This window comes from Crocuta crocuta, unplaced genomic scaffold (assembly GCF_008692635.1).
Source record: "Crocuta crocuta isolate KB4526 unplaced genomic scaffold, BGI_CrCroc_1.0 scaffold258, whole genome shotgun sequence".
NCBI lineage: Eukaryota > Metazoa > Chordata > Mammalia > Carnivora > Hyaenidae > Crocuta > Crocuta crocuta.
The window spans coordinates 4,399,502-4,412,892 of record NW_027532842.1 but is presented as its reverse complement, the minus strand read 5'-3'; the positions used below and the strand labels follow the sequence as shown (position 1 = coordinate 4,412,892).

The following is a 13,391-nucleotide window of genomic DNA, read 5'->3' as shown; positions in this document are numbered from 1 at the left end:
CCAGGCAACCATTAACTAAAAATATATAGGAACTAAAATATAGAGAGTAAAAGAAACAGCAGGGAATTAAAATTATATTAGAATGTATCTATTTAGCACAAAAAGGCAGTGACAGAGGAATTGAAGAATAAAAAGATAGACGACATAAAAAATAGCAAATGGCATATAAAAATCCTACTGAATCAGTAATTATATTAAGTGGATTATACGCCCCAACTAGAAGGCAGAAATTGACAAAATAGATTTTTTAAAAAACATGATACAGGGGCACCCCTTCCCCTCCCCCCACCCCATCTGCCCTCAGTTTGTTCTTGGCATGGAGGAGGGCACTTGTGGGGATGAGCACTGGGTGAAACCAACTTGACAATAAACTATTAAAAAATAATAATAATAAATAAAGCCATTGGAAAAGAAAAAAAATTCTGTCTCTAAACTTAATCATGAGACATGCATACCTAGGGCCAATAAAGGTGGTATCTACTTTTAAAATATTCCATTTTAAATATTTCCTTTTCTTTATAATTTCATCACTACATTTATATGTATCACTAAGTAATATGTTGGTTACTTATAATCTCTAAATAGTTGAGGGGGTTATGTACACAACAATATATACAAATTCTAGAAAACACATATATACATATACACATACATATGTATATGCTATATATGTATACATATGTGTGTATATATATATATATATATATATATATATATATAGCAGTTTGTTCTTTGATTAAGATATTTCCCTCTTACTGGTAGTGTTCTAAGAATTTTTATCACAAATGGATGTTGCATATTTTGAAATGCTTCTATTCAAATAATCATTTTTTATACCTTTACTCTACCTTTAATCTACCAAAGTGAAAACCTGCATTCTTTGATTTCCTAATAATAATTTAAAAAAATACCGTGGTCACCCTTTAGAAGCAAGATCAAGGCCCCACCCACCCAAAATTTGGTTTGAGTGTCAAAACCGATGATGCCACAAACACACCAAGAGAGGGAAGATTTATTATATATGTAACGAGGCTTTCTGGGGAGAAAGGGCAGACCTTGAAAGCTGATCCAGAAATGCTTGAGAGAGCAAGGAAGGAGACAGGCTGAGGGGTGCGGCTTTTTTGGTGGCTAGGGAGGGAAGCCCCCACACAAGCTGAGCCTTACACGACTTGAAACTCCTTCCGGTGCCAATCGAGGGAGCAGTCAGCCAGTCCAGAGGTGAGGCAGGAGGGGAGGAGGGAGGAGGAAAGGCGGCTTGAAAGCTGTCAGCAAATATCCAAAAATGGAGTCAGACTCCTTAGTAGGAGTCTGACATATTGATCATAACATATTCCCATCTTTTATATTGTCAGGTTTTAAGATTTTATATTAAAATTAACAGCAAAATGGACTTGTCAATTTCCTTTCTCATTCCATATTTGTTAATTTTTTGTGTCAAGGTCATAACAGTTTCAGAAAATTAATTGCTATTTTTTGAGGAGCTTATTAGAAAATCGGTATTTTCCCTACACTGAGTGATAGAATTCAACAGTTACAATGTCTGGTCCTGATGGTCTCTTTGTGGGAAGTTGATGTGTTTTTTTGGTTTCATTTTGTTTTCATTTTTACTACTTATGTAATATCTTTAATGATTATAGGACCATTCAGGTGCTAAACCTCTTCTAGAATAAGTTTTGGTAAATTATATTTTTCTATGGATTTATACATTTCACTGAAATACTAAAACAAGATCATAAAACTTTCATAAGATCCTCTCATTAACCTCTGGTGCATTTATATCAACTTTTCAACTTTTTAACAAATAGACATATTTCTGCCTTTCCTTTTCTTCCTTGATTAATCTTACCAGAATTGTCATTTATTAGTCTTTTTTTTTTTAATGTTGTATTTATTTCTAGGAGAGAGAGAGAGAGAGAGAGACAGCGTGACCTCCCAGGGGAGGGTCAGAGAGAGAGGGAGTCACAGACTGAAACAGGCTCCAGGCTCTGAGCTGACAGTCAGCACAGAGCCCGACGCGGGGCTCGAACCCACGAACCGAGAGATCATGACCTCAGCGAAAGTCGGACGCTTAACCGACTAAGCCACCCAGGTACCCCTATTAGTCTTTTTTTTTAAGAAGCAAGCTTTGCCCATTTCGATCTTCTCCATTGTTTTCTTTCATTAATTTCTTTTTTTTTTATTTTGACAGAGGTGGGGAGGGACAGAGGTGGAGGGGAGAGAGAGACGGTGGCGGGGGGCGGGGGGGGAAAGAGAGAGAGAGAGAGAGAAAGAGAATCTAAAGCAGGCTCCATGCTCACTGTGGAGCCCAATGGAGGGCTCGATCCCATGACCCTGAGATTATGACCTGAGTCAAAATCAAAAGTTGGACGCTCAATCAACTGAGCCACCCAAGCACCCCATTAATTTCTACTCTTACCTCTATTATTTCCTTGTGTCTGATTTCTTTGAGTTTATTCTTTTGTACTGTAGCTAATTTCTTAGACTGGATTCTTAGCTCATTTTTTTGGCATTTATTTCTTTTGTAATGAAAATGTCTATCAATTTAGCTATATTATAGGAGATCTGATGCATGCTCATAAGTACTAAAATCTAAGTATTTTCCCATTTCCAGTATGATTGCCACCTTGAGCCATGAATTATTTACAGGTACATTTTGTTTCCAACATATAAGGTTCCTAGTCGTCTTATTATTGATTTCAAACTTAATAGCATTATGCTCAGAGCAAGTGGCCTGTGGAATACCACTCCCTTAAAATAAGCTGATTCTGTCTTATGTCCTAACGATCTTGACATATATTCCTAACTGTGCTTGAAGATTATGTATACATCACTTTTGGGTATAATACACCAAAAAGTTCTGTTCTATACATGCCATTATTTCAAGGTTTCATTGTGCTTTTCAAGTATTCTACCTCCACGCTGACTTTCTTCTCCATTTCATAAATTCCTGAAAGCAAATATTAAAACATCACGGTATGATGTTGGGTTTGTAAATTTCTTAGATGTACAAGTTTCTTCTTTTCTCCATGAATTAAAACTTTTATTATTCAATGGCTCTTTTCTTTTTCTTCAGTGATGCTTTATCTCAAATAACGCTTTTTGCCTCAAAGTCTATTTCATCTAACGGTGATACCATCTCTTCTGGACTTCTTTACTATGTTCTGTGTGTTTTTGGGTCCTTCGCTTTTAATCTTGGTGAGCACTTGTATTTTGTGAATTTCTTGTAAACATACAGCTGGACAATTTTATAATCTTTTTAAGTTCTTAAATCCATTTGCTTTAATTGTATTGATGTTATATTTTTTCTTTATTCTACTACCTGATTATGTACATTCTATTTCTCCCTCTTTTTGCCTCTTTTTTCTATTCTTTTAGTTACTTTTGAGGGCTTTTTCCTTCTTCTCAAATAATCTTCCCTCTTGATATGGCTGGAAGTTTTATACTCTATGTCTAATCTTTTAGATATTAAAGTAAATTTTTAGACAGATATCCAGAATGTAAGGTTTCTAGCCAATCAATATTTTCATCCTCATTTTGAACAATATGAACACCTCTGGGCCCCAATGACTCTGATGTTTCCATTATTTAGTTCCAGCTTCAGATCCAGGAAAGCCAATGGATCCAAGGGATGGACTTTCAACAATTCTGAAAAACTGTCAGCCATTATCTTCAGGGCTGTAGCCTTTTCTTCTCTCTCTCCTCCTAATTAATCAGAGGTTTCTTCTTTATTTTCTGTGATGACATTTAATTCTCTTCTTAAAATTTTTTCGCCACCCAGGCAAGGTGAATTCAGAGATCACATCTGCATGAGCCAGCTTGAATTCTCACAGGGAATGTTTTCCCTCCCCTCTGTGCCAAAGTCAAGGCAGGCAATTCCTCTATTGCCCCCTACAGCATGGCGGGTTTGACTCTTCATTCTACCTTAACTTAGAGTGTGGTTCTCAACTTTACGCAAGGATCACCTACCAATTCTTCTCATAGGGGTGTCCCCTGGGCCTTATCCCTGTCTCTTTTACCCACTATGCTCAACAAAATGAAGCTTATAGTCTTCATGGTTTGTCAGAAACCCTTGGGGGGAAAGCCTATACTTGGGGGAAAAGCCTATGATCTTCCTGGGTTCATTCTGAGCTTCACTCTGGTTTCCTTACTTTTATGCCCAATCAAATAAGCATTGGTGTGTGTGTGTGTGTGTGTGTGTGTGTGTGTGTGTGTGTGCATGCACATATGTGGTATCTGAATTGTTTAGCAGGGGCAGGGTGAAAACTTAGAAAATATCATCAATAAAACTGCCATAAAAAAAAAGTCCAAGAATAATGATTTTTGTTCCCCCCTTACTGCTCTCCTTCTCCAAAAAAAGATTGTTTTCTATATCAGTAGCACTTTGTAAGAGAAAGGAAGAGGCAAAGAAAGTCACACAAACCAATGACATAGAGGTTATAAAAACAAAACACTTTATGGACATCTCTGGCTCCTCTGTCAACCCCATACCCCCAACCAAACCCGGAAGAGAACGCATGGGCAACAGGAAGTCCCTTTGTCCGGTGGGCTAATGAATCCATGGCAAAAGAACAAAGTGCATCTGACAGGAAAAGAGCCAGTGTTGGCATTACTGCTTTTCAAGAAGCTTGGACAATGACTCTAGAACAAATCTGTCCCCCCAAGAAATCTCTCCATGCTCCAAAGTGATGTGTGTCTAGATGGCTAGGAACTCTTTTTTTAATCACTTGGAGAAGATTATGACTTGACTTAGGGAGCCAGTTTACCCAACATGTGAGACGCCGCTGTGTTCCCGACTACCGCCCCTCTCACCCCCAGATGCCCTAGCTCTCCTTACAGAGAGCATGGAGGAGGGAGCCAGGAGGCGCCACACAGAAGCAGGTGGGAGGCGGTCAGACATGACCTGATGGGAAGGAAATACCCATTGGAAAGAGTCTCTATGCAAGTTTCCTCTAAAACAGCCAGAAAACAAAGCAGTATAGCTCCACAAAGAGAACAGAGACTGTGTTTTTAAATTTGGGTCTCCTGTGAGCCCACTTAATGGTACCAAAAGAAATCGCTTACTCTCTGTGTGAGTAATTTTGTTTACAGAATGGGAATATCTCAGAATTGCCATAAGATTAAAATAAGTGTAGATTTTTCAAACTTTTGCTGAGTGTCTATAGAAATTATAGAAGGATGGAATTAATGTAACAATTACAATAGAAGAAAATGTGTCCAGGGAAATTAAAGAAAAATATAGTAAAAGTATAGAATAGCAGAATAACTATGGCCCACAGGCCTAATCCAAGCCCTCCCTCTTTTTTATAAGTAAAGTTTTATTGGAACACATCCACACCTATTTGTTTATGTGTTGCCTATGGCTACTTCTGATGCCACAACAGAGACTGTATGGCCCTCAAAGCTGAAAATATTTACTATAAGTCCTTTTACATTAAAACTTTGCAGGTGCCGGTCTATACTATTAAAGAGATGGATGGAGAAAGGGGTGAGTGGGGAAAGCCTTTGTTTTCCTTAAAATTTCTAATTCAGAATAAAAGCTCCTTAAATGGCCATTCATATAACTAACCTGGAAGAAATCAGAACCAGGTCTGCAGGAAGGAACTGTCCATTTGAGGTCTTCACAATGTCACCTACATTGACCTTTTAAACCAGGAAAGAAAACACAGAAGCCTAAATTTTAAAAGCATAAATAGAGGCAAAATATGTCAAATATTCTTAACAAAAATTCTGACACGAAAATCCTAGAGCCATGCTAAGAAACTTCAGCCATATTAGAACAATTTTATTTTTTCAGGGATTCATTTCTCCAAAGTAGTTGTTCTTAACCAGAGTCAATTTTGCTCTCCCCTTCCACCAGGGACCTTTGGGAAAGTCTGGAGATATTTTTGGTTGTCACAACCTTGTGTCACAACCTTGGATGTTTTAGGGGATCAGGCTATTGGCATCAAGCGGCTGGAGGCCAGGGATATTGCTAAACATCCCACAATGCACAGGACAACCTCCTACGACAAATAATTTTCTGGCCCAAAATGTTAGCTGCAAGGTTGGGAAATCCAAACAGACCTGTCAGTACTATTATTTTCGCAATGATATGCTGGTCATACACTATCACACTGTAGTTGCTTGCCTAATGGTGTGTGTTTCTCTGCTGGTCTGTGAACTTCATGTGGAACAGAGAATGAATGAATGAATGAATGAATGAATATTTGTTGACTGAAGGTATGAATGAATTCTAACTTGTAAATAAGAGAAAGAGAGAGATGTAAATACGAGGAACAGTACAGAGGGAAAGCTTTCTTCTTGTGTACTTGTTCTTTGACAAATCCCTTGAGCATTTGCATGGTGCCAAGTATTGAGGACATAAGTCTTGTAAGTGGCAGGCCCTTCCTGGGAAGCTGGAAACGCGGGGGGCAGAGGGTAAAATTCTTTCGTAAGCCAATTGCTGGAGCCATACTGAAAAAAATAATAAGTGCTTACTGAAGAGGAAGAGAACATGGGGACGCTGTTTTCCTTTTCGTGGTATGATTACACAGATCCTGTCTACCTTCATTAACTGAGCAAAGATTAATTAAATACTTCTGGATCAAAGTGAGAAGAGAACCTTGAAAGCTACACATGTCTACAAATGCAGTGAACTCATGCAACAGTAGGGGAGAACAATGGACTGACAATTAAACATTCACAACTTGCGTAAAGTTCACAATGCAGTGAATAGTAAAGCCCCTGTAACTTACATAAACAAGTAATTTACAGCGAGATCTAACAATGGCTAGCATGAGACAAGTTGAAACTTTGTAATTAAAACTAGATCCCCTCCCCTAGACACAACAGCCACCCAGAAAATTATGCACCCATGGAACTGACAGCGGGCGCCATTCCCCTAAGGGTGGTCATGTCGTACAGGCTCGTGTTCTATTTTGCTCACAGGACCTCCAGGTCAACTCCCTTTTCCTTTCGAAGCCCCTGATACTTAAAGGTCTCCATCTGATTGTACAGCTGTAAGAGGAGACAGAGGGATAAGAAGTCCTGGGCCTTGGCTCTAGCTGTTTGACTTGTTCTTCCAGGGCAAGGCACTGGGGGTAAATTAAAAGTCAATCATGCAATCACCTCTACTCAGAGAGAAGCACCCCATCCACCCACTGGGGCCTCACTCCTCTCCTCCCGTCACTCTGCCCTGACATCTGCCATCAGGAATGGAGTAGACCTCTCAGGGGCTTTGTTCTCTTTGTCCCAACAAAAGGCGTGAAATGCAATCATAATTGACTCCCCCGTGTTATCTCTCTTAGAGAAAGAGACACTGATACCTAGAAATCAAAACATTCTTATAATGTTTTAGCCTTCGAAGGAGTTTTACACTGGTCAGCAATTATCCTATATTATTTATAATAGTTATTATTAGTATTAACAAATAATACACACTTCTCCAAAGAGGACATCCAGATGGCCAACAGACACATGAAACGATGCTCAGCATNGCTGAGGGGGGAGGGGTGTGGGGGGAGGGGGGATGGGCAGGGAGGAGGGCACTTGTGGGGGTGAGCACTGGGTGTTATGTGGAAACTAATTTGACAATAAACTATTTGTAAAAAATAAAAATAAAATAAAAAAATAATACAATAAAGATATTTGTTATTATATAATCATATATTATTAATTATTATTATTTTGAAAGAGAGAGCACACACACAGGTGCGAGCCAGGGAGGGGCAGAGAGAGAAGGAGAGAGAGAGAATCTCAAGCAGGCTCCTCACTGTCAGCACAGAGCCTGATCTGGGGCTGGATCTCACGAACCGTGAGCCAAAATCAAGAGTCGGATGCTTAACCAAGTGAGCCACCCAGGTGCCTCAGCAATTAATTACTGATGAGGACAAAGTCGATATCTAGCCCCAATATGCCTTTAATTTATATCCCGAGGAAAATACAGTCACGAAAACATTCCCTGCGGTAGTCTCCATATAAGGTTGCCCTGTACCCTGAGCAGCAGTTTGTGAAGCAACATCTTTAGATATTCCAGGAAATGACACAGAAGTAACACAGAGGCACATTAGAAAGCATGTAGACTTCCAACCAGTTAGACTTAAATTCAAATCCTATTTTCACCACTTCTGGGCTGTGTGACCTTGAGCAAAATACTTATTTCTCTTGGGTCCTCTACATCCTTCCTCATCTCCAAAGTGGAATAATATGACAGTTCTTGAAGACATGTTTCATAGATAAAAATCTGTAACTTTATATATGGTAGGCGACAGGGGTGCCTGTGTGGCTCAGTCATTAAGCATCCGACTTCGGCTCAGGTCATGATCTCACGGTTTGTGAGTTCGAGCCTTGCGTCGGGCTCTATGCTGATGGCTCAGAGCCTGGAGCCTGCTTCAGATTCTGCGTCTCCCTCTCTCTCTGACCCTCCCCCAGTCATGTTCTGTTTCTCTCTCCTTCAAAAGTAAACATTAAAAAAATTAATAATAAATAAATAAGGTAGGCACTTATTACTAAGTTAAAAGTTCAAATACATTCTTACCTCTTTCCACATAATCACTTTCCATTCATTCTCTCTGAACACTGAAAAACATATAGCTATCTATTAACTGTAACAACTGTATTAGGTAAAGTCCAAAATAATAAAAGATACTTTCCAAAAATCTAAATGTGGTTCTTTATAAGGTACTGTCTTTGTTAATTTAACCTTGATATAAAGTGGGAAAATACATAAACTGTGTTCACACACACTGGCCAAAATAGAGCAATTGATATAATATAATGTAACATAATGTATAGACAGAGGACAGGCAGAAGCTACATTAAGTTGCTCCCACTCCTGAAGAGAAAACAGCTTGCTGCTACATGCTAAAATACTGGCTGGCAGCCTGAAATGTAACATATATTTCTAATCAATTACCAAGATAGCACATATCAAAACTAGAACTGAAGAGAGACTGTGTAACACCCAGTCTTTTATTTTTTTCTAATGTTTTTGAGACAGGCAGCATGAGCAGGGGAGGGGCAGAGAAAGAGGGAGACACAGAATCTGAAGAAGGCTCCAGGCTCAGAGCTGACAGCTCAGAGCCTGACTCAGGGCTCCAATTCTGGAACCGTGAGATCATGGCCTGAGCCAAAGTCGGACATTTAACCGACTGAGCCACCCAGGCGCCCCCCTAGATCCTTTTTACTGACATAAGAATTGCTCATATCCTAAATATTCCAACTTCCCATCTTTTTTCTTTTCTTTTATCCTAATTAACATAATTGATAAGTTTTACATATGGCAACAGTTTCCTTATGGTTTTTGTTTTGTTTCTCTACTCTTTTAAATAATAAAATGTCATGAAACATAGTACGTGTATCTATTTGGTCAATTTGGATATTTTCTTACAGTGAAAAGAGATAAAAGCTCAATCTAATATCTTACCTATTGTGTTCTTCGTGTTAACTAATCTGTCTGCCATATGTCGTCTCTGTTACAGAAAAAAAAATCTATTACATCAAAGGTTCAAAGTGAATAATTCACATTATAATACAAGTCATAGTAGGTTTAAGCAAGAATAGAGGCAGCAAACCTAACTGTCAGTCTCTTTGTGCTGCAATTAATTTCAGCGCTGTTTTGCCTTTACCTGACTATCCGAAATGAGAGGTCATCTAAGGCAGGGAGCACAGCAAAGTGATTAAGTGTGGCCTCTGGAGGCAGCCTGCCTGCCTCGGTTCATATCCCAGATCCACCTCTTACTAATGCAGCCTTAGCAGGTCACTAACCTGCCTGTGGCTCAACTGAAGTGAATACACACACACACACACACACACACACACACACACACACACAATATAGGGCCTCCTACACAGCGAAGTGCTGCTTAAAATGTTAGCATATTACAGGTTGCTTTCAATGACTCTATTTACAGTTAAACACACAATTAGCAATCTTGAATTTTGCCCTGATTTAGCCCAAGGCTTTAAATTAAGTTTGAAGAATTCTTTCATATTATAAAACCAATCAAAGGGCTGGCAACCAACCATATTTTACTAATGTCCTATCTTATTAAGATAGGACATTAAGATAGAAGGAATTAGGCAGAAGCATATGAATAACAAATAGCGAAGCAATCTTGGAAAATGAGCATTCGGGTTGTGAGTGAGGAGGAAGGGAAGGGGCCTCTCCCGCGGTGGCCCCGGCTGCCTCTATGAGGTAGGGTCAGAGCTAACANAAAGTCGGACATTTAACCGACTGAGCCACCCAGGCGCCCCCCTAGATCCTTTTTACTGACATAAGAATTGCTCATATCCTAAATATTCCAACTTCCCATCTTTTTTCTTTTCTTTTATCCTAATTAACATAATTGATAAGTTTTACATATGGCAACAGTTTCCTTATGGTTTTTGTTTTGTTTCTCTACTCTTTTAAATAATAAAATGTCATGAAACATAGTACGTGTATCTATTTGGTCAATTTGGATATTTTCTTACAGTGAAAAGAGATAAAAGCTCAATCTAATATCTTACCTATTGTGTTCTTCGTGTTAACTAATCTGTCTGCCATATGTCGTCTCTGTTACAGAAAAAAAAATCTATTACATCAAAGGTTCAAAGTGAATAATTCACATTATAATACAAGTCATAGTAGGTTTAAGCAAGAATAGAGGCAGCAAACCTAACTGTCAGTCTCTTTGTGCTGCAATTAATTTCAGCGCTGTTTTGCCTTTACCTGACTATCCGAAATGAGAGGTCATCTAAGGCAGGGAGCACAGCAAAGTGATTAAGTGTGGCCTCTGGAGGCAGCCTGCCTGCCTCGGTTCATATCCCAGATCCACCTCTTACTAATGCAGCCTTAGCAGGTCACTAACCTGCCTGTGGCTCAACTGAAGTGAATACACACACACACACACACACACACACACACACACACACACAATATAGGGCCTCCTACACAGCGAAGTGCTGCTTAAAATGTTAGCATATTACAGGTTGCTTTCAATGACTCTATTTACAGTTAAACACACAATTAGCAATCTTGAATTTTGCCCTGATTTAGCCCAAGGCTTTAAATTAAGTTTGAAGAATTCTTTCATATTATAAAACCAATCAAAGGGCTGGCAACCAACCAGATTTTACTAATGTCCTATCTTAATAAGATAGGAAGGAATTAGGCAGAAGCATATGAATAACAAATAGCGAAGCAATCTTGGAAAATGAGCATTCGGGTTGTGAGTGAGGAGGAAGGGAAGGGGCCTCTCCCGCGGTGGCCCCGGCTGCCTCTATGAGGTAGGGTCAGAGCTAACAGAAAACAATATTCTGCTCACACTGTCTCTCTCTCTCTCTCTCCTAGAAATGAATAAAACATTAAAAAAAATTTTTTTTAATCTGAAACCTTAAAAGTTTAATTCACATTCCACAGCTATGGATTTAAAGAAACTATACCAGTTGCAACAAGCTAGGAAGAAAAGCAACAATATACCTCTTCTACTCAAGGCAATAGTTCTGAGAACATTTCACTAACAGGAAACTTACATAATCTTCTACAATCTCTTTGATGCCTGAAATGGTAAGAATAATCATCAAAGGCAAGAGAGTTGTGTATTTCCCCGTTGGAGACACATCTGGAATTTGCTGCGAAAACAACCAAAGTTACACTATGAGTTTTATGATAAATCTATCTTATATGCTGCTTCATACTAAAAGCCAGGCTACACGTGGCAGAGCCAGGGCATGAAAGCAACACACGGTGTTAAATAAAAAGGGGAAAGAGACTCCGCACATCAAAACCGTCCCACGAGCACGACTCTAACATCACATTCTGGAAAAGCCACCAGTGAGCCTGCTTAATTAATGCTTCTGCCATAACATCACCTTCCGGGTGGAACACCTTTGTTACGGTTTGAAAGGACAGCTCAAAACGTAATTGTCCAAAATAGCATCCCTTCAAAATAGTTAAATCCAGGAGGTCGGTTATCTTAACCGAATCTTACTTCTTTTTTGAGGCAGAAGAGAAATGTTTTTGGAGGCCCGGAAGGATAATGCTGCTGGGGTACAAATTTCCCGTGGCAAGCGCTCTAGGGCTGTGCCCCGATGTGTAAAAGAGGAGAATAAAGTGACAGACTGTGGCAGTTTTCTGATGGACGCAAGGGTAGATGAGGCTGCAGAGTGGACCCTTGAGTTTAACGGATTCAGAACAGCTCTGGGGCCTGTGCTTCTAGACTTGGGCCTGCGTCTACTGTCTACGCTGCCTTGTTTCCAGCTTACTATTTCTTTGTGTAGCGAAAGAGTACCTATTTTGAAGCTGTCATTAATTCTGGGGGTTACCTTAAAAGCAATCAGAAGCAGAGGAAGAAAGGGAGACATTTTAGGATCGCTTAGGCTATCAAGTAAATCTGCCTTTTTTTTTTAATGTTTTATTTATTCCTGAGAGACAGTGTGAGCAGGGGAGGGTCAGAGAGAGAGGGAGTCACAGACTGAAACAGGCTCCAGGCTCTGAGCTGGCAGTCAGCACAGAGCCCGACGTGGGGCTCGAACCCACGAACCGTGAGATCATGACCTGAGCTGAAGTCGGACGCTTACCCGACTGAGCCACCCAGGCGCCCCCAAATCTGCCTTTTAAGTAACTTGCATGTGCCGGTCTTCATCTCTCTGCAGGGCACCCCGGGCCGGCTTGCTGCTCTCGCCCCCCCCCCCCCGCCCCCCCCCCCCCTCCAGCCTCACCGCAGCTGTCACTTCGCTGTAGCTCCTGTCACGGCCTTCACTACAGAACGGAGCACACACGGCTTCTCAGAACCTGGCCTCAAGCTGACATCTGTAGCTTCTCTATGCTCCAGACAAAATGTTTACCATTTCCAGAGCATTTCATGCACTAGAGAAATTTCATGCGCGAGATTCTCAGAGAAAAGTCCACCTCCTTCCCTTCTCGCCTGAGTCCCTGAGCCTCACAAAGGGCGACCAGTGTTTCCAGTTTCTGGGCCTTTCTTTGCTCAGCCGGTCTCCTGTGCCCGAAAGGGCTTCTCTTCCTCTGACCTCTGCTTACTGTTAAGCTCCTCGCTCTTTAGGCTTTGGCTCCAATGTCTTCTTTCTCAGTAGCTTTTCCCGAACCACTGGCCCTCAAGAGTGAAGTAGGCTGTGTTCCCCTAGCACTTTATAAATATTTCTTAAAGCGCTTGTATGTCAAGACTGACTACCAGCTCACCAAAGGTAGGAATGATGTCTGACAATTCGTCCTTGAATTCTTAACTTCAGGTTAAGAACAGCACAGGTTTTGGTACACGCTATGTGATCTCTAGAAATTTCCCTGTTGCCAATCTTGTTTAAGGTCAGTTCAACAAATTCATTAAATTCTTACCTCAAAGCTTGGCCGTTTTGAAGGCACTGCTTCTTTTTATATATATATATATATATTATTTATTTTTGAAGACAGAGAC

The 13,391-nt window shown here is 40.2% G+C and overlaps 1 protein-coding gene across 1 annotated transcript in view; it reads right to left on the bottom strand.

Annotated features, from left to right (window-relative positions):
- Window positions 1-13,391, bottom strand: part of LOC144216133 (phospholipid-transporting ATPase IB-like) — a 194,503-nt gene that overhangs the window by 160,760 nt on the left and 20,352 nt on the right. Inside the window, exons 4-7 of the mRNA XM_077745421.1 lie at window positions 11,494-11,592; window positions 10,489-10,534; window positions 8,516-8,556; window positions 5,567-5,640 (exon numbers count right to left, since the gene is read on the bottom strand). Of these exons, the coding sequence (XP_077601547.1) occupies window positions 5,567-5,640; window positions 8,516-8,556; window positions 10,489-10,534; window positions 11,494-11,592 (260 nt within the window). The remainder of the gene's footprint in view (window positions 1-5,566; window positions 5,641-8,515; window positions 8,557-10,488; window positions 10,535-11,493; window positions 11,593-13,391) is intronic.